We start from the raw sequence: 27,989 nt of genomic DNA on the forward strand, positions 1-27,989 counted from the left end.
TTTAAAAACAAATAAAAGGAGTTTAAAATGTATTCGGTAACGCACAGAGAGCCAATGAAGGGACGCTAAAATAGGGGTGATGTGCTCACGTCTGCGGGTCTGTGTTAGCAGACGAGCAGCAGAGTTCTGCACGAGCTGCAGGCGGGCGAGGGAGGCCTGGCTAATGCCAACATACAGGGCATTACAATAATCAAGACGAGTCGAGATAAAAGCGTGGATTAATTTCTCAAGATCATGTCTTGATAGAAGCGGTTTCACTTTCGTTATTTGGCGTAATTGATAAAAACTTTTTTGAACGACGCTGCTGATTTGTTTTTCGAATTTAAAATCTGAGTCAAACTTTACCCCCAGGTTTGTGACAGAGTCGCTGAGATACGGGGTCAGAGTGCCGAGGTCAACGTTGGGGGAGGGAGAGCGACTTGGACCGAACAACATAACTTCTGTTTTATCTTCATTTAGGCTCAGGAAGTTAGCTGAAAGCCAGACTTTGATGTCGTGCAGGCAGTCAATAAGACGTTGAACCGTGTTATTTTGTGCCATGGGAAAATAAATCTGGCAATCGTCGGCATAAAAATGAAATGCAATACTGTACTTCCTAAAAATAGAACCAAGGGGGAGAAGGTAAAGCGCAAATAAAATTGGGGCAAGGATTGAGCCCTGGGGGACCCCATGTGGTAAAGGAGCTGTGGACGACATAAAACTGTCTACTTTTACACAAAAACTCCTGTCGGTTAGGTACGACCGGAACCAGTTGAGGGCGGCGCCCTTAATGCCCACACAGTTCTCAAGACGAGTGATTAAGGTGGCGTGGTCGACGGTGTGGAACGCAGCAGACAGATCTAAAAGCACCAGGACAACATATTTACCAGAATCAGTGGACAGGAGGATATCGTTAAAAACTTTTAGAAGCGCTGACTCTGTGCTGTGGAGGGCTTTAAAACCGGACTGGAACAGCTCAGTGATACCATTATCCTCTAAGAAGGGCAACAACTGACTGTAGACAACCTTCTCTAATATTTTGGAAATGTATGGAAGATTAGAGATAGGTCTGAAGTTAGAGAGGAGAGATGGGTTGATGAGGCGTCATGAAGCGTTTCGACACATTGCAAAACTGTATTGATACTGTGTCGATACTGTGTCACTAAATACTGACATCTGCTGGACATTAAAAATCCCTACAGGCAACCTATGGACCGACTCAACTGACACTGATTTGATGCCCTAGTACAGGGGTCACCAACCTTTTTGAAACCAAAAACTACTTCTTGGCTACTGATTAATGCGAAGGGCTACCAGTTTGATACACACTTAAATAAATAAATATATTGTCATTTGTAAGTTACACGTAAGTGTGATTTAAACAAGAATACCTAAATAAATTTATATATATAAAAAATGGGTATTTCTGTCTGTCATTCCATCGTACATTTTTTTTCCCTTTTACGGAAGGTTTTTTGTAGAGAATAAATGATGAAAAAAACACTTAATTGAACGGTTTAAAAGAGGAGAAAACACGGAAAAAATTAAAATAAAATTTTGAAACATAGTTTATCTTCAATTTCGACTTTTTAAAATTCAAAATTCAACCAACAAAAAGGATAAAAACTAGCTAATTTGAATCTTTTAAAAAAAATAAAAATTTATGGAACATCATTGGTAATTTTTCCTGATTAAGATACATTTTAGAATTTTGATGACATGTTTTAAATTGGTTAAAATCCAATCTGCACTTTGTTAGAATATTTAACAAATTGGACCAAGCTATATTTCTAACAAAGACAAATCAGTATTTCTTCTAGATTTTCCAGAACAATTTTAAAAGAAATTCAAAATACTTTGAAATAAGATTTAAATTTGATTCTACAGATTTTCTAGATTTGCCAGAATAATTTTTTTGAATTTTAATCATAGTAAGTTTGAAGAAATATTTCACAAATATTCTTCGTCGAAAAAACAGAAGCTAAAATATTTATTATTCTTTACAATAAAAAATTTTTTTTTTTACTTGAACATTGATTTAAATTGTCAGGAAAGAAGAGGAAGAAATTTAAAAGGTAAAAAGGTATATTTGTTTAAAAATCCTAAAATCATTTTTAAGGTTATATTTTTTTCTCTAAAATTGCATTTCTAAAAGTAATAAGAAGCAAAGTAAAAAATAAATGAATTTATTTAAACAAGTGAAGACCCATCCATCCATCCATTTTCTACCGCTTATTCCAAGTGAAGACCAAGTCTTTAAAATATTTTCTTGGATTTTCAAATTCTATTTGAGTTTTGTCTCTTTTAGAATTAAAAATGTCGAGCAAAGCGAGACCAGCTTGCTAGTAAATAAATACAATTTAAAAAATAGAGGCAGCTCACTGGTAAGTGCTGCTCTTTGAGCTATTTTTAGAACAGGCCAGCGGGCGACTGATCTGGTCCTTACGGGCTACCTGGTGACCGCGGGCACCGCGTTGGTGACCCCTGCCCTAGTATATACAATAATATAAACCAAGTCATTGTATTTCATTTAGGATTATTTCATATCTTCATTTAAATACAAATATATTTTTTATCTTTTTTAGATACAGTCAATAAATAATGTGAACATGTATCATAACATGGAAATCTATGCATCGGTGTTGCTGGACCCATCACTAGTGTCCTCAGAAAATAAAATGTATGTTAACACTTTAGTACGGGGAACATATTCACCATGAATTAGTTGCTTATTAACATGCAAATTAGTAACATATTGGCTCTTAATTAGTCGCTTTAATGCCTTATTCTGCATGGCCTTATTATACAACCAGTAAGCCATTAACTAACCCTAACCCTTATTGCTTATTAGTAACCCTAACCCTAACCCGTATATGTTCCCCGAGTGTCCAAATAACTCTAAATTAAGTCTTTGTTACTTTAATCAGCAACTAATTAATGGCGAATATGTTCCCCACATTAAAGTGTCACCAAATGTATGAATACACAATTTAATTTACCAAGCAAAGTAGCAAACCCATTGATCTGAGAGAATGCTTAATAAATATAAATCAAAAGAAAAAAATGTATAAGTAAATTAGACTTTACCATGAAATATCATTGAAATCCTTCAAAACTGTAATTTTTTATACACATTTCTGTTAGACCTTAACCTTGTTTGAGTGTGAAATTTGGTGGAGGAGGAATTATGGTGTGGGGTTGTTTTTCCCAGGAATTGGGCTTGGTTCCAGTGAAAGGAACTTCGAATGCTCCAGGATACCAAAACATTTTGGACAATTCCATGCTCCCAACCTTGTGGAAACAGTTTGGAGCGGTCCCCTTCCTCCTCCAACATGACTGTGCACCAGTGCACAAAGACATGGATGACAGAGTCTGGTGTGGATGGACTTGACTGGCCTGCACAGAGTCCTGACCTGAACCCGATAGAACACCTTTGGGATGAATTAGAACGGAGACTGAGAGCCAGGCCTTCTCCACCAACATCAGTGTGTGACCTCACCAATGCGCTTTTGGAAGAATGGTGGGAAATTCCTATAAAGACACTCCGCAACCTTGTGGACAGCCTTCCCAGAAGAGTTGAAGCTGTAATAGCTGCAAAAGGTCATATTGAACCCTATGGGTTAGGAATGGGATGGCACTTCAAGTTCATATGTGAGTCAAGGCAGGTGGCCAAATAGTTTTGGCAATATAGTATGTATACACACACACACACACACGTATACATACATTATATATATTATGTCTTAATAAGATTATCCAAAAAATAGTGCTCGATACCGTGGTAGAGCGCAATATATGTATGTGTGGGAAAAAAAATCACAAGACTACTTCATCTCTACAGGCCTGTTTCATGAGGGGTTCCCTCAATCATCAGGAGAAAATCTCCTGATGTTTCATGAGGGGTTCCCTCAATCATCAGGAGAAAATCTCCTGATGATTGAGGGAACCCCTCATGAAACAGGCCTGTAGAGATGAAGTAGTCTTGTGATTTTTTTCCCCCACACATACATACATACATACATATATATATATATATATATATATACATATACATACTAGGGCTGTGAATCTTTGGGTGTCCCACGATTCGATTCAATTTCGATTCTTGGGGTCACGATTCGATTAAAAATCGATTTTTTTTTTTTTTCAATTCAACACGATTCTCGATTCAAACGATTTTTTTCCCGATTCAAAAGGATTGTCTATTCATTCAATACATAGGATTTCAGCAGGATCTACCCCAGTCTGCTGACATGCAAGCAGAGTAAAAAGCTTTTATAATTGTAAAGGACAATGTTTTATCAACTGATTGCGATAATGTAAATTTGTTTTAACTATTAAATGAACCAAAAATATGACTTATTTTATCTTTGTGAAAATATTGGACACAGTGTGTTGTCAAGCTTAGGATATGCGATGCAAGTGTAAGCCACTGTGACACTATTGTTCTTTTTTTAAATTTTTTTATAAATGTCTAATGATAATGTCAATGAGGGATTTTTAATCACTGCTATGTTGAAATTGTAACTAATATCGATACTGTTGTTGATAATATTCATTTTTGTTTCACTACTTTTGGTTTGTTTTGTGTCGTGTTTGTGTCTCCTCAATTGCTTTGTTTATTGCAGTGTTGCTGGGTCGGGTTTGGTTTTGGAATTGGATTGCATTGTTATGGTATTGCTGTGTATTGTTTTGTTGGATTGATTCATTTAAAAAAATAAAATAAAATTAAAAAAATAAAATAAAATAATTTAAAAAAATCGATTCTGAATCGCACAACGTGAGAATCGAGATTCAAATTTGAATCGATTTTTCCCCACACCCACACATATATATAGTGGGGTAAAGCTCCAACCTGAATATACGTAAGATTAGCAAAACTATTTTTTTCTTGGCGCTACTTTATACATGTGAAGTGAAGTGAATTACATTTATATAGCGCTTTTTCTCAAGTGACTCAAAGCGCTTTACATAGTGAAACCCAATATCTAAGTTACATTTAAACCAGTGTGGGTGGCACTGGGAGCAGGTGGGTAAAGTGTCTTGCCCAAGGACACAACGGCAGTGACTAGGATGGCGGAAGCGGGGATCGAACCTGCAACCCTCAAGTTGCTGGCACGGCCGCTCTACCAACCGAGCTATACCGTCCCACATAATAGATATCTGAACAAATTTGTAATAAAAATTAACATGACAACAACCCTTTTGGGAAGAAAATTCCTCCCGTTTGGAATAACGCAACGAAAGTTTGGGCCAAAAATAGAGCGAAAATGTAGTACCTGAAAGGACAAAAAAAGCCCTTAATATATCCTGAGGGGGGAAATGTGTGTTTCTTGGTTTCCCTCGCACGTAACCTCCTTTGGAAACTGTGGAATTTTCCACAAGTCACATGGTCTACTCTACAGGACGCTGCAGCATACAGATCCCCTGTAGGCCATTTAAAATGTCAACTATGACACAGGGGGGTTACCATAATTATTTTTTTTCACGTTTACATACCTGCCAACTTTTGAAATCAGAAAAACCTAGTAGCCAGGGTCCAGGGGCCGCAGGCCCAGGTAGGTCCAGGACAAAGTCCTGGTGGGGGGTTCCTTCGCCCCCCCGACGCAAAATGATTATTAGCATTCAGACAGGTTAAAATGTTGCTAAAACCATCACTTTTCTATCAGTCACAGTGACTTTTCAAAACAAAAATATTACAGCAAAAATCATATGGGTTGATTGACATGTTTATTCTGTAAGCTAACTTCAATAGTTTGAAATTATTTTGACAGTTAATGCCAGTTATCCTGTCAACCTTTCACAAGACTTCACTTTGTTCATTGAAAGTATAAACACTTTTTACAGTAAACAAATGGTAAAACAGTACTAAACAATTCCATTAAAAAAAAAATTGGTGTCATTATTAACTTTCTGTCCAAGCTTGTATAATCTACTGCCTTGTTCAATTGTAAAAAATATTCTGTGCCTAAAATTCACATTTCTATCACAGTTATCATACTGTAAACATGGTAAGCTAACTTCATTAAAATTAATAGTCCTGTCAATAGCATGGAATTACAATTCAAATGTCGTTTTTTTGTAAGCCTTTCAAAAGAATTCAAAATATGAAAAATTAATGAAAATTAATTTAAGCCATCAGACACTTGAAAAGTGGCACATCACATCTCTAATGTAATCATTTGAACTTTTCAACAGAAATAGCACTGCAAAAATATTAAGGACATACTTCTGTATTTTGGTAGTTATGCTGTCAACATTTAACAAGATTTCTTCAACTTGGACTTGAAAGCATAAATAGTATCAACACTTTTAACAGTATAACAGTACTAAACAATTCCAATAGATAACATTGGTGTCATTACCTTTTTGTGGCTAAAATCCAAAAAACGTTGAAAGTTTTCCACTTGTATCGCTAGCAACGGCATTAGACTTGTGTTCTTTTGTCCCAACGTGGTCTTTTACATCGCTAATTCCTCCGTGTCCGATCGAAAAATCTTGTCTGCACAAGGTGCAATTCGCGTAGTTTTCACCCTTTTTGGAACGGATAATTATTCCCGGATAGGCTTTTGAATATTCTTCACGGAATGACTGCAGTTTTCTTTTCGGTTTAAGACTCGTTTGCGATTTTTCTCCGGCTGATTCCATGATCGTTCGCTCGTTTGGAAACAATGGCAACTGGTGCCTCGTGCTTGGCAGCGGTGCTATAAATAGCCTCGCGCATGGCATTCGGAATGGCTCGATAGGAAGTTACGGGAAGCAGTGTCGATTGTCATTGTGGTTACGCGATTTCGTGAATAAAACTTAAAAAAAATTATTTTTTTTTAATTAATGAAAAAACGTATTTTTTATCACTGCAACCGTAACCCGGAATAGGTTGATGAAAACCGTACTAATTACGGGAAAACCGGAGTAGTTGGCAGGTATGCGTTTACTTCTAAAATATTTTTTTGGTTGGGTCACTGTCTTGTGCTTTGTTAGTGTCAACATGGAATTAGCCAATTCCATGCTTAAAAACTCACTCCTGTAACGCAGCCTAACCGTCCTCACCATAGCAGCCTTCTACAAAAGAAACGTTGCCCAAGATGTGCCGATACATATTTTGAGCTACTCTAACTGTGTGCAAATGCATTTTAGAAATGAAGAAAAAAAAGACAGCATTACATGAAAATGGCACTGATAGATTTATGTTTTATCTTCACATATTGGCAGTAAGGCTTTTTGTAGCAAGGTAACAGGACAGTAAACGAATATATACTGTATTTTCCGCACTATTAGCCGCACCTAAAAACCACAAATTTACTCAAAAGCTGACAGTGCGGCTTTTAACCCGGTGCGCTTTATATATGGATTAATATTAAGATTCATTTTCATAAAGTTTCGATCTCGCAACTTCGGTAAACAGCCGCCATCTTTTTTCCCGGTAGAACAGGAAGCGCTTCTTCTTCTACGCAAGCAACCGCCAAGGTAAGCACCCGCCCCCCTAGAACAGGAAGCGCTTCTTCTTCTACTGTAAGCAACCACCCGCCCGCGTAGAAGAAGAAAAAGAGCGCGGATATCACCGTACGTTTCATTTCCTTTGTGTGTTTACATCTGTAAAGACCACAAAATGGCTCCTACTAAGCGTCAGGGATCCGGTTCATGAAAAGACGCAATCTCTCCATCCACACACGGATTACTATTTCACAGCAACTGATATTCCTGTGAAACGCACTGTGGATACAACGGGAGCACGTACGGTGAATATTCGCACCACAGGGAATGAGAAGTCATCCTTCACTGTGGTTCTAGCTTGCCATGCTAATGGCTAGAAACTTCCACCCATGGTGATATTCAAAAGGAAGACCTTGCCAAAAGAGACCTTTCCAGCCGGCGTCATCATAAAAAGCTAACTCGAAGGGATGGATGAAGAAAAGATGAGCGAGTGGTTAAGGTAAGTTTAAGTTTACGCGAAGAGGCCGGGTGGCTTTTTTCACGCAGCTCTGTCCATGTTGATATACGTATGTTTGTGATTGCACATTTGCGTACATTTTGGGAGTGAACAGAGTTGTTAGAACGCTGGTTTTTAATATATTATTAAAGTTTGACTGACCTATCTGACTGTTTTTTTGACATTCCTTTAGCGCAGTTAGATGCGGCTTACAACACCGGGCGGCTTATAGGTGGACAAAGTTTTGAAATATGCCGTTCATTGAAGGCGCGGCTTTTAACCCAGGGCGCCTTATGGTGCGAAAAATACGGTACTCTATCGCAGCTTCACTACATTGCAGAATTTCCCCATCCAAAGCTAAATTAAGCATTTTCAAACATATAAATGACTAAATAAACTATAAAAACATCAATACTACAGTAGTGTAGGTTACTAGAGGAGACCAAAGCAATCAGAGCGGCCTGTTCAGTATCATTGCCACTGATTGGCTCAGCCTCAGACAGCATTACTGTATTGGATTAAGAGTGCAAAGGTGATTTAAGGGTATTATTTCCTATCTAGAAGGCTCTCAATATGTTGACAAAGGTCGCTATAAAAATATTTGATTTAGTTAATAATTCCTATTTCCCATAAATTAATTTATGACTGTCATGTCCAAAACCAGTCACTTGTAGACGGAGATAGTTTAACTCAGGTGTCCCTACACTTTTTCTGCAGGAATGGACCAAGTGGAGGGGATCTACCTCATATATCATTTATATTGATTTATTTATGAAAGAGACGTTAACAAGTTAAAGGTGTTTAATGATAACACAAGCATGTTTAACATTCCTTTCTTTCATGAAGACAAGAATATAAGTTGGTGTATTACCTGATTGTGATGACTTGCATTGATTGGAATCAGACAGTAGTGATGATAAAAAAAAAGTCCTCCTTTCTGTCCAATACCACATGAAAGTGGTTGCTTTTTGCCATCTTATTTGTCCAGCTTCCATACTCCTTTTTATACACTTTACAAGAAATACATTGGCGGCAAACTCCGTGAATTGCTAGCTTTCTGAGACTCTTATTTTGTTAGCGCAGGCAGGATGACGCAGCGCTTTTATTGTGAAGACAGGAACTGTGCAGTCGGTTTTTGGAGTTTTGACGGCAGAGTCTGTTGAAATAAAAAGTGTTTCTCGCCTTCACGTCGGTCGTTTTTCCTTAATAATGATCTGGCAGCAGCCAGCGTCATCTCATAAGACCCTCGGGTGCCGTGTGTTAGAATGATTGTTTCTAAATTATCGCAAAAAACTTTGTGTTACATTGAGTTCTGTCAAAAGCTGTCTTTGAAACCTACCAAGAAGAAGGCTCGTAAAACTCCACTGTGTAAGGGGGAGAGCCACATGAAGGGTTTTCTGTTTTCTCTCATGTATTGTAATAAACAGAAGGATGTTGTTCTGGCCCAAGGACTTCAAAGCGGAGAGATGACAGGATCTGCCCAATTTCCAGACGAACTCTTTTTGAATTATTTTACAAACTCTTTTTGAACTGACCTTTTCTGTGAACTTTTTGCGACCTTTGTCATTTGGAAACAGCCGTGGTCAGGGAGGGTCCAAAATAAAAGAAGGAGGCATACAATCTTTTGGCAGAGCGTGCTGGAGATTGTAGAAGGATACAATGTCCGGGCGACTCTCCTCAATGTATTGAGTCCAAATTGAATTCTGTCTCTGTTTAATTCTATGCCTCTTGTCTTGTTTAATAGATGTCATCAGTGTTTGAACCTGACACCGTGAATGCCAATCAAGTGACGAAAGTGACATCTTGGTGAAGGTTGATGATCGCTCGTTTTTAGGTCTATTTTTTTAATGCCTGGCTGGTGATCGACTGACACACCCTCCGCCATCGACCGGTAGCTCCGGTCGATGTAATTGGCACCCCTAATTTAGATGAAGAATTACTCATGAAGGGTTTAAAAAAAAAAGCCGGTGCCCCAAACAAGTTTCTATTTGTGTCTTTCTTGCCATCTCCTCGTCTAAGTTGAATGTCACAGATGACCAACTTCTCAGTTTACGACTACATCCTTCTACTATATAAGGTGAGAGGCATGACTTGTAATCTAGAATTAACTTTTACCAAGACTGACACATCCTGCGCGACCGACGTAATGGGCACTCCTGCTTTAACTGCTCTACTCTGGAGAAATACAAATTAAGGTCATCCCTTAGTGACTGCACTGATGGCTACAACATGAGTTTATTCACGAGGGTTCATACATTGCACTGCTGTGCCACGACAAACGGAAGTGTGTTTTATCTTACAGGTCCAACTTCAATATGAGGCTGGCGTGACATCAAGGATCAGCATACGGAGCAACGGGGAAGAAGGAAGCAGCAGCAGCTACTGGAGGAAGCAAAGTGAAACTGCTCAAAAAAGGGACAGTTCAGTCAGTAGGAACATCTGTGGCACATGCACTCAAAAGTCTAAAAAAAGATATGCACATGATTCAGCGAGGAGTTGCCACTGATTTAACCCTACTGTGCTTGGTGTCCAAAATGTGGTGTCAAAAAACAACAACAACGTTGCACAGCTAGTCCGCCTCAGAGTTGGACTGAGACACCGCCTTCCTCTTCTTTTTGCCGCTGTGCTTCTTGTGCTTCTTTTTCCTCTTCTTCCTGGATTTGTCCTGTGGGTTCACAACGAGGTGTCAACTGAAGCAGATTGTTTCAATCTTGAGTCAACGGTAGGGGTGTAACGGTACGTGTATTTGTATCGAACCGTTTCAGTACGGGGGTTCCGGTTCGGTTCGGAGGTGTACCAAACGAGTTTCCACACGGACATATTAAGTAGCGAAATGCACTTAAATGCCTCAAATGTCCGGCATTTTGAGTTAGGGTTGCGTGCATTTTCAATGTACGTTCAGGGCTAAGAAGGGGTTAAAAACAGCAGCACTGGTGAGGGAGGGGCAGAGACAGAGAGAGAGAGAGAGTTATGATAAACGCGCATGCGTCGCCAGGCTCTGCTTTTTATCCATAGATTTATCACATTTAATTTTTTATTATCTATAGCAGGGGTGTCAAAAGTGTGCCCCGGAGGCCATTTGCGGCCCACAGCTAATGTTTTAAAGGCCCACGGCACATTCTAAAAATACTATTAAAATAAACAAAAACATAACAAAAGTGAAATAAAAAAGCTTAAAGGTTAAATGTAATTTAGAAAAAGTTGCAATGTTGACTAATAAAACAAAGCTATTTTTTTTCTTTCAAACTGTCATTGCTCAAAACACATACCTGCCAACTTTTGAAATCAGAAAAACCTAGTAGCCAGGGTCCAGGGGCCGCAGGCCCCGGTAGGTCCAGGACAAAGTCCTGGTGGGGGGTTCAGGCTTCGCCCCCCGACGCAAAATGATTATTAGCATTCAGACAGGTTAAAATGTTGCTAAAACCATCACTTTTCTATCAGTCACAGTGACTTTTCAAAACAAAAATATTACAGCAAAAATCATATGGGTTGATTGACATGTTTATTCTGTAAGCTAACTTCAATAGTTTGAAATTATTTTGACAGTTAATGCCAGTTATCCTGTCAACCTTTCACAAGACTTCAATTTGTTAATTGAAAGTATAAACAGTATAAACACTTTTTACAGTAAACAAATGGTAAAACAGTACTAAACAATTCCATAAAAAAAAAAAATTGGTGTCATTATTAACTTTCTGTCCAAGCTTGTATAATCTACTGCGTTGTTCAATTGTAAAAAATATTCTGTGCCTAAAATTCACATTTCTATCACAATTATCATACTGTAAACATGGTAAGGTAACTTCATTAAAATTAATAGTCCTGTCAATAGTATGGAATTACAATTCAAATGTAGTTTTTTTTGTAAGCCTTTCAAAAGAATTCAAAATATGAAAAATTAATGAAAATTAATTTAAGCCATCAGACACTTGAAAAGTGGCACATCACATCTCTAATGTAATCATTTTAACTTTTCAACAGAAATAGCACTGCAAAAATATTAAGGACATACTTCTGTATTTTGGTAGTTATGCTGTCAACATTTAACAAGATTTCTTCAACTTGGACTTGAAAGCATAAATAGTATAAACACTTTTAACAGTATAACAGTACTAAACAATTCCAATAGATAACATTGGTGTCATTACCTTTTTGTGGCTAAAATCCGAAAAACGTTGAAAGTTTTCCACTTGTATCGCTAGCAACGGCATTAGACTTGTGTTCTTTTGTCCCAACGTGGTCTTTTACATCGCTAATTCCTCCGTGTCCGATCGAAAAATCTTGTCTGCACAAGGTGCAATTCGCGTACTTTTCACCCTTTTTGGAACGGATAATTATTCCCGGATAGGCTTTTGAATATTCTTCACGGAATGACTGCAGTTTTCTTTTCGGTTTAAGACTCGTTTGCGATTTTTCTCCGGCTGATTCCATGATCGTTCGCTCGTTTGGAAACAATGGCAACAGGTGCCTCGCGGTGCTATAAATAGCCTCGCGCATTTAAAAAATATATTTTTGTTTAATTAATGAAAAACCGTATTTTTTATCACTGCAACCGTAACCCGGAATAGGTTGATGAAAACCGTACTAATTACGGGAAAACCGGAGTAGTTGGCAGGTATGAAAACATAATATTGAATCAAAATCAATGTTATTATGAATTATTGACCTATCCAAGGTTCCCATTACTTCACATCAAATATTCCATTAAGAAAAATATTTTTGGTGGAAGATTTTGCAAATTTGGTAAATAAATTACCCAAAAATGTATATTTTGTTGTTTTCTTACTGTACCGAAAATGAACCGAACCGTGACCTCTAAACCGAGGTACGTACCGAACCAAATTTTTTGTGTACCGTTACACCCCTAGTCGACGGAATTCAAAAGGTCTTACTGGGATTTTCTCCTTTTCCTCGCTACTTCTCTTTTTCTTCTTGGCTTCCGCCTGGCACAGAAAAATGAAACCACACAAACGAGGAAGTCTTGTAATGCAGCAACATTAAAACAAAAAGCAGCTGGAGTTCACAAGAATTGAAACTTAAATTGCTGTCCCCGTTAAAAAAATAAAAAAACGACTTACAAATTCTTCTCCTGCCGACTCTGCAGAAGACTTGGAGGAGGAGTCTTTGCGCTCGGTTTTTATTTTCCTCCGATGGTTCTTGCCGTCCTATGCAACACAACATTCAGCACCTTTGCTAAAGAAGAACCAACTTCAAATGGACCTGCATAAAATGTAAACACTTTACCTTCTCGTTATCACCCTCCTCCTTCATCCTCTTCTTTTTCTTCTTAAAGGAAAAAAAACAGCATTCTGGGTCAACTTGACAGCCTGTTGCTCTTTTCATGAACAAATAGACGTCACTCTTTACCATAATAATAATAATAATAGATTTTATTTGTAAAAAAAAAAAAAAACACTTTACATTGAGCAAACAACCTCAAAGTGCTAGTGTATTAAAAAAAATAGAATAAAAAGATAATAAAAAATAAATAAAAACTAGAACTAGCACGCATATATCTAAAAAAAGGCTTTTTTAAAAAGAAGGGTTTTTAAGCCTTTTTTAAAAGCATCCACAGTCTGTGGTGCCCTCGGGTGGTCAGGGAGAGCGTTCCACGGACTGGGAGCGGCGGAGCAGATAGCCCGGTCTCCCATACATTCATTTACCGTATTTTCCGCACTATAAGGCGCACCTAAAAACCACAAATTTTCTCAAAAGCTGACAGTGCGCCTTATAACCCGGTGCGCTTTATATATGGATTAATATTAAGATTCATTTTCATAAAGTTTCGGTCTCGTAACTACGGTAAACAGCCGCCATCTTTTTTCCCGGTAGAACAGGAAGCGCTTCTTCTTCTACGCAAGCAACCGCCAAGGTAAGCACCCGCCCCCATAGAACAGGAAGCGCTTCTTCTTCTACTGTAAGCAACCACCCGCCCGCGTAGAAGAAGAAAAAGCGCGCGGATATTACCGTACGTTTCATTTCCTTTGTGTGTTTACATCTGTAAAGACCACAAAATGGCTCCTACTAAGCGACAGGGATCCGGTTCATGAAAAGACGCAATCTCTCCATCCGCACACGGATTACTATTTCACAGCAACTGATATTCCTGTGAACCGCACTGTGGATACAACGGGAGCACGTACGGTGAATATTCGCACCACAGGGAATGAGAAGTCATCCTTCACTGTGGTTCTAGCTTGCCATGCTAATGGCCAGAAACTTCCACCCATGGTGATATTCAAAAGGAAGACCTTGCCAAAAGAGACCTTTCCAGCCGGCGTCATCATAAAAGCTAACTCGAAGGGATGGATGAAGAAAAGATGAGCGAGTGGTTAAGGTAAGTTTAAGTTTACGCGAAGAGGCCGGGTGGCTTTTTTCACGCAGCTTCGTCCATGTTGATATACGATTCCATGCGCGCCCACATCAGGCTGGTTTTAATATATTATTAAAGTTTGACTGACCTATTTGACTGTTTTTTTGACATTCCTTTAGCGCAGTTAGATGCGGCTTACAACACGGGGCGGCTTATAGGTGGACAAAGTTTTGAAATATGCCGTTCATTGAAGGCGCGGCTTATAACCCAGGGCGCCTTATGGTGTGGAAAATACGGTATTTATTTGTGGCGGCCCGCCATGAATACATTTGGACCGCAGCTAATACATTTGTTTACCCTCGCTCATAAACACGTTCCGTAAAGTAGTCGCATTCCAAAATGGAATAAATTATTTTTTGTCCTCAAAGTTCCACACACAATACCCCATAATTTTACATTTTTGCAAATGTATTAAAAAAAATAACAAAACTAATAAATCACATGTACGTACAGTACAGGCCAAAAGTTTGGACACACCTCATTCACAACACAACTGATGGTCCCAACCCCATTGACAAAGCAAGAAATTCCACTATCCACCTGTAAAGTGAAATCCATTTCAGGTGACTACCTCTTGAAGCTCATGGAGAGAATGCCAAGAGTGTGCAAAGCAGTAATCAGAGCAAAGGGTGGGGAGATTTGGACAATGTGCTAATTGTTGTGCTTTAAGTTACAAGCTAACATTTGAGTTACAAGTGTCCCTGCCATTAGTCACAGTGAATCCCTTAAGATTTGCCCTACACATCTAGACAGTGCCGAGAAGAAGTGACTGATATTCATTAAATTAAAGAAAGAAATGGTTAAAAACATAATCAAGCGTGTAGATGGGTAACTGTGCTGTTTTTGGAGCCGAGCACCTATTAAATTGATTTTTAGTCATTTCCATACTTGCCAGCCTTGAGACCTCCGAATTCGGGAGATGGGGGGGATTCTGGGTATTTGTTCTGTTGTGTTTATGTTGTGTTACGGTGCGGATGTTCTCCCGAAATGTGTTTGTCATTCTTGTTTGGTGTGGGTTCACAGTGTGGCGCATATTTGTAACAGTGTTAAAGTTGTTTATACGGCCACCCTCAGTGTGACCTGTTTGGCTGTTGACCAAGTATGCTTGCATTCGCTTGTGTGTGTGTAAAAGCCGCATGTAAGATGTGACAGGGCCGGCACGCTGTTTGTTTGGAGAAAAAGCGGGCGTGATGACAGGTTGTAGAGGACGCTAAAGGCACTGCCTTTAAGGCACGACCCCAATTTGTTGTCCGGGTGGAAATCGGGAGAAATTCGGGAGAATGGTTGCCCCGGGAGATTTTCGGGAGGGGCACTGAAATTCGGGAGTCTCCCGGGAAAATCGGGAGGATTGGCAAGTATGGTCATTTCTAATGGGCGACGCCGATTTGAGACACATGTGTTTTGAGTTAAGAGCTCCCTCACAGAACCAATTAAGCTTGTAAGTTGAGGTACTACCTTATTCTCTTCTCAGCGAGCAGTGGGTTCAAATGTAATTTTTTTATAGGGCTGTCAAAGTTAAGGCATGCAATTAATCATGTAAAATGATGGCATTAATCATGTATAAACGCAGTTTTGACCACACATGCGGAAGGTTACCTGAAAGGCGTCGCCGGGACTTTAGATTAAAACTATTACCAAATTCTGAGCAAATAAATGAAACGTGAAAAAAAAAGTTCATGTATGACATTCTGACAGTAAAAAAGCATTTATGCCAAAATATTGGGGTCTTTTTTCAGGTTAATTTAAATTATGCAAGCAAGTTATTAATCAATTAATCAAAATTCAATCGTGTGATTAATCGGATTATAAAAACGTTTTGTTTGTCGGCAATAATTACTTAACAGTTTTTGTTTTGCTTTTCATGTTTTAAGCCTATTTTTTGCCTCTCCCACGGAGATTATTAAAAAAAACATGCACATGTTTAATGGCCAATTATGCAAATGAGACCATGACATCAACCCCACAGGTGGATTACAGTTCTATGGGAAACATTGAGGTATTATTATTATTTATTTTTTTACAGACCTTTCTTTCTGGCTCCGATTCTGCTTCAGAGTCATCTGATGCTCTCCTGGCCGACGACCTCTTCCTTTTACGTTTTTTCTTCAACGGCTTCTTTTCGTCCTGTACAAAAACATACAAACAAAATGTTCAGATGTGGAGAGTATTCACAGTTGTCGAGTTTCCCATCAATATCTTGTTGACTTTCAATCATTAACACTTGTTCCATTTTAGTGCAAAAACCTCATGATTTAAATTAAGACTGCCTGACCCCAAATGGTTAGCACCTCCACCAAACTAAGTGAATATGTAAGAGCCTCCCATTGGATGAACTGTGGAGAACTGCTGGTTATTTCACCCTAACTAGTGCAGTGTGTAGATTGTCATTTGTTAAACCACCATGTGGGGAATACACGTTCTGTGTGAGAATGACAAAACATTTTAGGAGAGATTCCTGAAACTTCTACAATCGGTTTAACAACTGCCCAATGTATTGTTACGAAGTGAAAGCAACTTTGCCCAAAATACAAGATCTTGGCCAAAAATGTACTCAACTCTTGCCAAAAGTAAACATTGTGACATCGCAGAAACCTGTGGAAATGATGCTATAATCAAAGCTAAAGGCAACAAGCAAGGGATGTACCGATCGATCGGCCACTAATCAGTATCGGACAATTTTCATGAAAAAGTACATGTCAATTAATGCAATTCAATGCCGTTCACAAACACCGATCCCTTCTGGATGCCACTGCATTGATTTTTAGGCCCCCTGCTGACAGGCTGACTGTCAGCCAACTGTATCTCATCCACCACAGGGGTCAAACTGAAGGCCCGGCCCGCCACATCAGATTGTGTGGCCCCCGAAAGCGTGGAAATAAAATGTGCAAATAAAGTACCTTATCTTTTCTTAATAAATGAATTACAAAAATAAATGTACAATTATATATATTTACACTTTAATCACCTCTAATAATGAAACTAAATATTATATCATTTCAAAACAATGCATACCTGCCAACTTTTGAAATCAGAAAAACCTAGTAGCCATTGTCCAGGGGCCGCAGGCCCCGGTAGGTCCAGGACAAAGTCCTGGTGGGGGGTTCAGGCTTCGCCCCCCGACGCAAAATGATTATTAGCATTCAGACAGGTTAAAATGTTGCTAAAACCATCACTTTTCTATCAGTCACAGTGACTTTTCAAAACAAAAATATTACAGCAAAAATCATATGGGTTGATTGACATGTTTATTCTGTAAGCTAACTTCAATAGTTTGAAATTATTTTGACAGTTAATGCCAGTTATCCTGTCAACCTTTCACAAGACTTCAATTTGTTCATTGAAAGTATAAACAGTATAAACACTTTTTACAGTAAACAAATGGTAAAACAGTACTAAACAATTCCATTAAAAAAAAAATTGGTGTCATTATTAACTTTCTGTCCAAGCTTGTATAATCTACTGCCTTGTTCAATTGTAAAAAATATTCTGTGCCTAAAATTCACATTTCTATCACAATTATCATACTGTAAACATGGTAAGCTAACTTCATTAAAATTAATAGTCCTGTCAATAGCATGGAATTACAATTCAAATGTAGTTTTTTTGTAAGCCTTTCAAAAGAATTCAAAATATGAAAAATTCATGAAAATTAATTTAAGCCATCAGACACTTGAAAAGTGGCACATCACATCTCTAATGTAATCATTTTAACTTTTCAACAGAAATAGCACTGCAAAAATATTAAGGACATACTTCTGTATTTTGGTAGTTATGCTGTCAACATTTAACAAGACTTCTTCAACTTGGACTTGAAAGCATAAATAGTATAAACACTTTTAACAGTATAACAGTACTAAACAATTCCAATAGATAACATTGGTGTCATTACCTTTTTGTGGCTAAAATCCAAATTTAGCAACGGCATTAGACTTGTGTTTTTTTGTCCCAACGTGGTCTTTTACATCGCTAATTCCTCCGTGTCCGATCGAAAAATCTTGTCTGCACAAGGTGCAATTCGCGTAGTTTTCACCCTTTTTGGAACGGATAATTATTCCCGGATAGGCTTTTGAATATTCTTCACGGAATGACTGCAGTTTTCTTTTCGGTTTAAGACTCGTTTGCGATTTTTCTCCGGCTGATTCCATGATCGTTCGCTCGTTTGGAAACAATGGCAACTGGTGCCTCGTGCTTGGCAGCGGTGCTATAAATAGCCTCGCGCATGGCATTCGGAATGGCTCGACAGGAAGTTACGGGAAGCAGTGTCGATTGTGATTGTTGTTACGCGATTTCGTGAATAAAACTTTAAAAAAAAAAAATGTAATTAATGAAAAACCGTATTTTTTATCACTGCAACCGTAACCCGGAATAGGTTGATGAAAACCGTACTAATTACGGGAAAACCGGAGTAGTGGGCAGGTATGACAATGTCAATTGTGAATTATATTTATATAGCGCTTTTTCTCTAGTGACTCAAAGCGCTTTACATAGTGAAACCCAATATCTAAGTTACATATAAAGCAGTGTGGGTGGCACTGGGAGCAGGTGGGTAAAGTGTCTTGCCCAAGGACACAACGGCAGTGACTAGGATGGCGGAAGGGGGGATTGAACCTGGAACTAAGGCTGAAACGACGCGTCGACGTCTTCGGTTACGTAAATACGTCGACGCCGTTTTTGTGCGTCGACGCGTCGCATATATACGTCACACTACTGTCATGGCGGAGCGCAAAGCAGACGATGCAAGCGGTGCGAGCGAGGGGGAAAAAAGTACGCCAAAAGTCGTCAAAAGTGTGGGAGTATTTCAATAAACGGCCTAATAATGTTGTTGTATGCACACTGTGTCGAGCGGAAACGGCCTATCATAGCAGCACAACGGCTATGAACGAACATTTGAAAAGAAAACCGACAGCGTTCTTGCCATCACCATCAACTAGTCAATCGTCCGCGTGAGTATACGTTGTCATCATTACACAAAAACATGAATGTGTCATTTGTATCTGCGTTGTAAATTCATAAACTAAAGCACCGTTTCGCCCTGAGAGGCGCGTTTGGCGTGCCTGTTCAGTGTTTACAAAGACGCGCTCCTCTTTAACGCTGTGGAGAGGTGGAGAGGCGGGGCCGGCGAGCGAGCGGCGAGGCGGGGCGCGCCGGGAGCGACGCCGATCCGCGCACCTGGGCACGATCATCCAATCTCCTCTCGCTGAAGAAAAGGGGCGCAGCAGAGAGAGAGGGAAGAGAGACTGGAAGGAACCAGAGTGAAGCTGACGTGGAGCGAGAGAGGAGGAGAGACAGAGGACGACGAGCGAGCGAGGAAGAGGAGCTGAAAAGCGAGGAAAGAAAGAGAAAAGAGTTGGAAGAGAAAAGACTTTGTGTAAAATTAAAAGATTGTAAACCTGGCAAAGCCGTCTGGCGTTCGGTCCTGAAAGAACCCCACGGCACAAGACGTGTCACAAACGCTAACGTTAATTAGTTGTGCAAATACCTTTTACAACATTAACAGTTACATATACTATGTACAAACGAACTATTAACTTTCACTTTAATCATACTATCATTGTTGTGTTATTAAGCAAAATAAGCAATACTTTTACTTTTGTTGAAATGTTTACACAGTTGTTACAGAATATTTCGTTTTGCACTTTTTTTTGTATTGGATGTTTATCTTTATTTTTGCACATTTTAGCAAATAAGCAATACTTTTACTTTTGTTGAAATGTTTACACTGTTGTTACAGAACATTTCCGTTTTGCACTTTTTTGTATTGGATGTTTATCTTTATTTTTGCACATTTTAAAGCAAAATAAGCAATACTTTTACTTTTGAAATGCTTATACTATTGCAGAATATTAAGATTTGCACTGGATGTTTACTTTTATATTTGCACATTAAAAAGCAAATAAGCTACTTTTAATTTTGTTAAATGTTTACATTGTTACAGAATATTTTGTCATGTTGTTGTCAATGTTGACTGAGTGGCCATACTTTTTTTTTTGTAAATAAAAGCCATGCCTTTTGAAAAAACTGGCCTACATTTATTTTTTCATCTTCATTTTAAATTAAAAAAAAAATCGGTAAAAGGAAAAATAATCTATAGATTAATCGAAAAAAAAATAATCTATAGATTAACCGATTAATCGAAAAAATAATCTACAGATTAATCGATAGAAAAATAATCGTTAGCTGCAGCCTTACCTGGAACCCTTAAGTTGCTGGCACAGCCACTCTACCAACCGAGCTATACCACCCCTAATGTTATTGTTCAAATAAAGGTAAATACTTAAATATGTGCTTGACTTATGAGTTCAAAGCAAGTAATCCAGGAAGTGCTCCACCTTCTTGACATCCTCAACAATGGGTCAAGTCATACAGTCCTTGGTTTTCTGTCATCTTCATTACTGTCCTATAATATGGTCTGCTACAACTAAGTCTGACCTGAACAAACTGCAACTTGTTCAGAACAGAGTGGCTAGACTGGTACTTAAATGTTCTTTGCGCACTAATATTTCATTCATGCATTCACGCCTGTCCTGGTTTTCTGTTGAACAAAAGATGCATTGTCGTCTCCTTATGTTCTATAGAACTATCATGTTAGGTCAATCACCAGATTACTTTTACAAACAGTTTTTTTTAAAATCAACTAACACACACATTCATGACACTAGGAATGCCAGCAATGGCTATTTGGCACTTCCTGCTCCCAGGACCAATCTCGTCAAACATACAGTCATGTATAGATGTACTACTCAGTGGCCTAGTGGTTAGAGTGTCTGCCCTGAGAACGGTAGGTTGTGAGTTCAAACCCCGGCCGAGTCATACCAAAGACTATACAAATGGGACCCATTACCTCCCTGCTTGGCACTCAGCATCAAGGGTTGGAATTGTGGGTTAAATCACCAAAAATGATTCCCGGGCGCGGCCACCGCTGCTGCCCACTGCTCCCCTCACCTCCCAGGGGGTGATCAAGGGTGATGGGTCAAATGCAGAGAATAATTTCGCCACACCTAGTGTGTGTGACAATCATTGGTACTTTAACTTTAACTTTAATACGGGGAGACGGTGTGGCGCCGTTGGGAGAGTGGTTACTGGTTCAATCCCCACCTTCTACCATCCTAGTCACGTCCGTTGTGTCCTTGAGCAAGACACTTCACCCTTGCTCCTGATGGGCCTGGTTAGCGCCGTGCATGGCAGCTCCCGCCATCAGTGTGTGAATGGGTGAATGTGGAAATAGTGTCAAAGCGCTTTGAGTTCCTTAAAAAAAAAGGTAGAAAAGCGCTATACAAGTACAACCCATTTACCATTTCCCATATCATTCTGGAATGGGTTGCCATCTCACATTAATCTCTCACAAAGTAAATTGTCATTAAAGACAGCTTGCAGACCTATTGCAGCTGCCCACATGACGTGAATTTTTATTACTGGGTTTAACTAGTTTTTTTATCTTATGTTGTATTTTTCCTTTGTATAATGTTTGGTAATGCATGTATTCTTTGTATTTTTATTTTGTATGCTCCTATCATACCTGCCAACTTTTGAAATCAGAAAAACCTAGTAGCCAGGGTCCAGGGGCCGCAGGCCCCGGTAGGTCCAGGACAAAGTCCTGGTGGGGGGTTCAGGCTTCGCCCCCCGACACAAAATGATTATTAGCATTCAGACAGGTTAAAATGTTGCTAAAACCATCACTTTTCTATCAGTCACAGTGACTTTTCAAAACAAAAATATTACAGCAAAAATCATATGGGTTGATTGACATGTTTATTCTGTAAGCTAACTTCAATAGTTTGAAATTATTTTGACAGTTAATGCCAGTTATCCTGTCAACCTTTCACAAGACTTCAATTTGTTCATTGAAAGTATAAACAGTATAAACACTTTTTACAGTAAACAAATGGTAAAACAGTACTAAACAATTGCATTAAAAAAAAAATTGGTGTCATTATTAACTTTCTGTCCAAGCTTGTATAATCTACTGCCTTGTTCAATTGTAAAAAATATTCTGTGCCTAAAATTCACATTTCTATCACAATTATCATACTGTAAACATGGTAAGCTAACTTCATTAAAATTAATAGTCCTGTCAATAGCATGGAATTACAATTCAAATGTAGTTTTTTTGTAAGCCTTTCAAAAGAATTCAAAATATGAAAATTTAATGACAATTAATTTAAGCCATCAGACACTTGAAAAGCGGCACATCACATCTCTAATGTAATCATTTGAACTTTTCAACAGAAATAGCACTGCAAAAATATTAAGGACATACTTCTGTATTTAGGTAGTTATGCTGTCAACATTTAACAAGATTTCTTCAACTTGGACTTGAAAGCATAAATAGTATAAACACTTTTAACAGTATAACAGTACTAAACAATTCCAATAGATAACATTGGTGTCATTACCTTTTTGTGGCTACTATCCGAAAAACGTTGAAAGTTTTCCACTTGTATCGCTAGCAACGGCATTAGACTTGTGTTTTTTTGTCCCAACGTGGTCTTTTACATCGCTAATTCCTCCGTGTCCGATCGAAAAATCTTGTCTGCACAAGGTGCAATTCGCGTAGTTTTCACCCTTTTTGGAACGGATAATTATTCCCGGATAGGCTTTTGAATATTCTTCACGGAATGACTGCAGTTTTCTTTTCGGTTTAAGACTCGTTTGCGATTTTTCTCCGGCTGATTCCATGATCGTTCGCTCGTTTGGAAACAATGGCAACTGGTGCCTCGTGCTTGGCAGCGGTGCTATAAATAGCCTCGCGCATGGCATTCGGAATGGCTCGATAGGAAGTTACGGGAAGCAGTGTCGATTGTCATTGTTGTTACGCGATTTCGTGAATAAAACTTTTTTTTAAATATTTTTTTTAATTAATGAAAAACCGTATTTTTTATCACTGCAACCGTAACCCGGAATAGGTTGATGAAAACCGTACTAATTACGGGAAAACCGGAGTAGTTGGCAGGTATGTAGCAGTCACCTTGGCGTCAGTTAATGGGGATCCATTCAATAAACAATAAACAATCCAAGAAACTGTTCATGTAAAAATTTAACAGTACATTTTTTTTTACAGTAAAATCCACTTTCAATATAGAGTAATAATAAACTATAAAACACAACAACCGTACATTTTACAGTATAAAAAACTTGCATTAATTTTTACATAAAAAAAACAGTGGTACCGTTTTTTCATTCCATTTAATTTAGTGTATTTTTTTTAATTTTATATGCTGTAAAAAAAACAAGAAAAACCTGCGAATGCTACAGTATTGTGGCGACTGAGCTGCCAGTTTTACACAGTACAATCTAGAGATTTAGTTTTGTACAGTGTATGTAAAAAAAAAAAGGACACGTTTTATATATACACATTTATATTCATACTGTATATTACCCCCTCTGTTGCTAGATATCTGGAGATGTATGTTGTAATATGTATATGTGCTTTGCTATGGAGGTTTTTTTCCCACTCCAGACTGGGCCCCCTTAGGAGTCCAGTCTAGATTGTATTTTCCTTACTCATCCTTCCCCAGTGTTTACCTTTTTCCCATCTTTTACAGGGCGCCTTGTGGCGACCCATCAGCGTTCCTGTTCTGTAACCCTGTACACTGTTTGTTTGTCTAATCTTGAACAGGTTTGTGCTGAAGACAAAGTTTCGTTGTACTTGTGCAATGACAATAAAGACCTACCTATTCACTGTTCAAAGCGGCCCCCTGAGGGCAACCATAACTGCGACGTGGCCCTCAACGAAAGCGACACGCCTGTCATGCAAAGTGTGGATCTGCTCCCCGGGAGTAAATAAATGATAATCACCTCCATTACGGCACATCAATTGGATTAATTGTCCAGCCCTAGTGTACGACAAGCTACTACTCTGGAAGGTTAGGAGGGTGCATGGACTCAGCAGCACGACCCAGGTGTCATGGTTACCTCGGTATGACATTCGGCTTACCTCATCTTCAGATTCTGAGGAGGAGCTGCTGGAGGAATCAGAACTCGATGAGGAGGAGGAAGAAGATGAAGAATGCTTGACCAAAACACAATGAAAGCGGGGTTCATTAGATTTGAGGGAACTTGCTTGGTTGACATAAAACATACTTGCCAACCTTGAGACCTCCGATTTCGGGAGGTGGGGAATGGGGGGCGTGGTCGGGGGGACGGGGGGCGTGGTTAATATATATATATATATATATATATATATATATATGTATAAGAAATACTTGACTTTCAGTGAATTCTATCTATATATATATATATATGTTATTACATATACATATACATATATATATATATATATATATATATATATATATAAAATAAATACCTGAATTTCAGTGTTCATTTATTTACACATATACACACACATAACACTCATCTACTCATTGTTGAGTTAAGGGTTGAATTGTCCATCCTTGTTCTATTCTTTGTCACTATTTCAGAACACACACATTATACAAATATACATTATAAAATCAATAAGAAAACGGGAGCTCTAATTTGGGAGTCTGAATTAGGATCAGAAGTTCCTATATAAACATTGCGTACTCACGTCACCATTTTGTATTGATTGCTGCAGCTGTACACTGGATTCATTCACAAATACAAACTACAACTCACAAACACTTTAGAGTTAGGCTCCACCATCAGAATGTGTACTTAAACTTATAAAGATCACATGGATATTATTCAGTGAGTTGATTCACCAAAACTAACCTGTTATACAGGAGGAAAAAGCACACAGGACGTTCCAATTGTTCACAGACTGGTCGCTCTCATCAGAATGACAAGACACTTCCGGTCTGCAGGTGATAGCATTCAATTGGGAAGAAACGTCCTACTGCCCCCTACTGACCAATGTGAATACTGATAAATGTGTAATGACAGCTCCAAAAACGAATTCAAACCACAAAATAAAATAAATAAATAAATCAATACAAAAATGTGACACATTATGGGTGGGTCACATATGCATGTACAGTAGATGGCAGTATTGTCCTGTTTAAAAGTGTCACAACATTGCTGTTTATGGCAGATGAACTGCTTTACGGTAGACGAAAATTTTGACTGCTGTTGTTGTGTGTTGTTACCGCGCTGGGAGGACGTTAATGAAACTTCCTAACAATAAACCCACATAAGAAACCAAGAACTTGCCCTCGATCATTAGCTGTTTATATTGTGGGAAAGCGGACGAGTGAACAGGCTGTCAACACGTCACTCAGGTCCGCATGGAGCTGGAGGGGGCGTGGCCTCCAGCTCCACCTGAATTTCGGGAGATTTTCGGGAGAAAAAGTGTCCCGGGAGGTTTTCGGGAGAGGCGCTGAATTTCGGGAGTCTCCCGGAAAATCCGGGAGGGTTGGCAAGTATGACATAAAAGGTCAGTACAGACAGCAAAAAGGAAAAGAAGCAGAGTGAATACAATACTATAGGTCTCCCCCTCACCCTACTGCACTTCTTCTTCTCTCGCTTCTTTTTCTGGGGACAGATGAAAAGCCAACATGAGACATGAAGAATAACATAGTTGTGGCGTTTAAACACACCTCTGTTGCCTTTTTGTCCTTTTCTTTGTCCTTGTCGCTCCCGCCCATCAGCTTTTCACGGTTCTTCGCCAGCTCTTTCTTCCATCTCTGTAAGAATTTCAACAAGAGTTTGTTTATGACGGAACACACGCTTTCATCCAACAAGATGCAAACCTCGTTCATCTTGTCCTCAAAGTCAGCTAAGGCTCGCGAGCCCTTCTTCTTCTTCTCCAGCTGCTCCTTTAACTCTTCCCTGATGAAGACAATCAATGAAGTTAACTGTTTTTATCTTCAATTAACAAAAGAAAGCTCAGACTAGACTAAAAGAAACATAATGCTCACTGTTTAAACCTTCTAAATGTGCAGAGATGAAGTTCCTCAATTACACAAAAAACTCAAAAATTGGATGTTAAAGTACATGGGTGCCCAAACTTATAACTTATCGACTGGGGCCGCATTAGGCTAAAATAATTTGTCCGGGGGCCAAAAACCAACTGCATATAAAGTAACTATATATGTGTGTGTATATATATATTTATATAGATATACATATACAGTACAGGCCAAACATTTGGACACACCTTGTAATTTGAATGTGTTTTCTTTATTTTCATGACTATTTACATTGTAGATTGTCACTGAAGGCATCAAAACTATGACACCTGTGAAGTGAAAACCATTTCAGGTGACTACCTCTTGAAGCTCATGGAGAGAATGCCAAGAGTGTGCAAAGCAGTAATCAGAGCAAAGGGTGTGCTATTTTCAAAGGTGGGTAGAGTAGCCAGAAATTGTACTCAAGTAAGAGTACTGTTACTTTAGAGATTTATTACTCAAGTAAAAGTAAGGAGTAGTCACCCAAATCTTTACTTGAGTAAAAGTAAAAAGTATGTTGTGAAAAAACTACTCAAGTACTGAGTAACTGATGAGTACGGTAACATATACACACACACACACACACACACACACACACACACACACACATATATATATACACATATATATATATATACATACATTGATATATACAGTATATCATTTATATTTATTTATTTTGCCGTTTTTGTTTACATGTTAAAGGTGTTTTAATGAATATACATGCATGTTTAACACATATAGATTCCTTTCTTTCATGAAGACAAGAATATAAGTTGGTGTATTACCTGATTCTGATGACTTGCATTGATTGTAATCAGACAGTAGTGACGATAACGTCCACGTTTTCAAATGGAGGAGAAAAAAAGTTCCTCCTTTCCGTCTAATACCACATGAAAGTGGTTGGTTTTTGGCTTCTTATTTGTCCAGCTTCCATATTCCTTTTTATACACTTTACAAGAAATACATTGGCGGCAAACTCCGTAGCTTGCTAGTGTGTTTGCGCTGGCTTTCGGAGACTCTTATTTTGAAAGCGCAGGCGCGATGGAGCGGCACTTTTATTGTGAAGACAGGAACTGTGCAGTCAGTCTTTAGGCTTTTGACGGGATGTACGGTTGAAATAAAAAAGGGTCTTTTTTCCTTCACACTTTTGATTGATTGATTGGAACTTTTATTAGTAGATTGCACAGTACAGTACATATTCCGTACGATTAACCACTAAATGGTAACACCCCAATACGTTTTTCAACTTGTTTAAGTCAGGTCATGTGACCCCTGGCTCTGTTTGATTGGTCCAACGTCACCAGTGACTGCATCTGATTGGTGGAACGGAGTGAACGTCACCAGTGACTATTTGTTGAAACGCAGGCACTATGAAGGTCTGTCTGACAGACCAAAACAAAGAAAGCGTGCATTAACAGATCGATAAAAATTAGTAGCGAGTAGCGAGCTGAATGTAGATAAAAGTAGCGGAGTAAAAGTAGCGTTTCTTCTCTATAAATATACTCAAGTAAAAGTAAAAGTATGTTGCATTAAAACTACTCTTAGAAGTACAATTTATCCCAAAAGGTACTCAAGTAGATGTAACGGAGTAAATGTAGCGCGTTACTACCCACCTCTGGCTATTTTGAAGAAACTAGAATATAAAACATGTTTTCAATTATTTCACCTTATTTTGTTAAGTACATAATTCCACATGTGTTCATTCATAGTTTTGATGTGACAATCTACAATGTAAATGGTCATGAAAATAAAGAAAACGCATTGAATGAGGAGAAGGTGTGTCCAAACTTTTGGCCTGTACTGTATATCCACATACATGTACCTGTATATAATG

General features: G+C 38.6%; 1 protein-coding gene across 5 annotated transcripts in view; it reads right to left on the reverse strand.

Moving 5' to 3' along the window:
- Positions 1-10,125: 10,125 nt before the first annotated feature.
- fam133b (family with sequence similarity 133 member B) overlaps positions 10,126-27,989 on the reverse strand; it is a 31,024-nt gene continuing 13,160 nt past the window's right edge. The window contains exons 3-11 of one of the 5 annotated variants that reach the window (XM_061983209.1): positions 25,955-26,033; positions 25,802-25,888; positions 25,704-25,736; positions 24,217-24,291; positions 16,308-16,406; positions 13,154-13,192; positions 12,988-13,074; positions 12,802-12,852; positions 10,126-10,574 (exon numbers count right to left, since the gene is read on the reverse strand). In XM_061983209.1, coding sequence (XP_061839193.1) covers positions 10,479-10,574; positions 12,802-12,852; positions 12,988-13,074; positions 13,154-13,192; positions 16,308-16,406; positions 24,217-24,291; positions 25,704-25,736; positions 25,802-25,888; positions 25,955-26,033 — 646 coding nt within the window. In that variant the 3' untranslated portion in view covers positions 10,126-10,478. Of the gene's footprint in view, positions 10,575-12,801; positions 12,890-12,987; positions 13,075-13,153; positions 13,196-16,307; positions 16,407-24,216; positions 24,292-25,703; positions 25,737-25,801; positions 25,889-25,954; positions 26,034-27,989 lie in introns of all 5 variants that reach the window. The other 4 variants (XM_072915530.1, XM_061983207.1, XM_072915529.1 and 1 more) reach the window with 4 other exon arrangements.

Source organism: Nerophis lumbriciformis, linkage group LG21, assembly GCF_033978685.3.
Source record: "Nerophis lumbriciformis linkage group LG21, RoL_Nlum_v2.1, whole genome shotgun sequence".
In the NCBI taxonomy this organism is placed as follows: Eukaryota; Metazoa; Chordata; class Actinopteri; order Syngnathiformes; family Syngnathidae; genus Nerophis; species Nerophis lumbriciformis.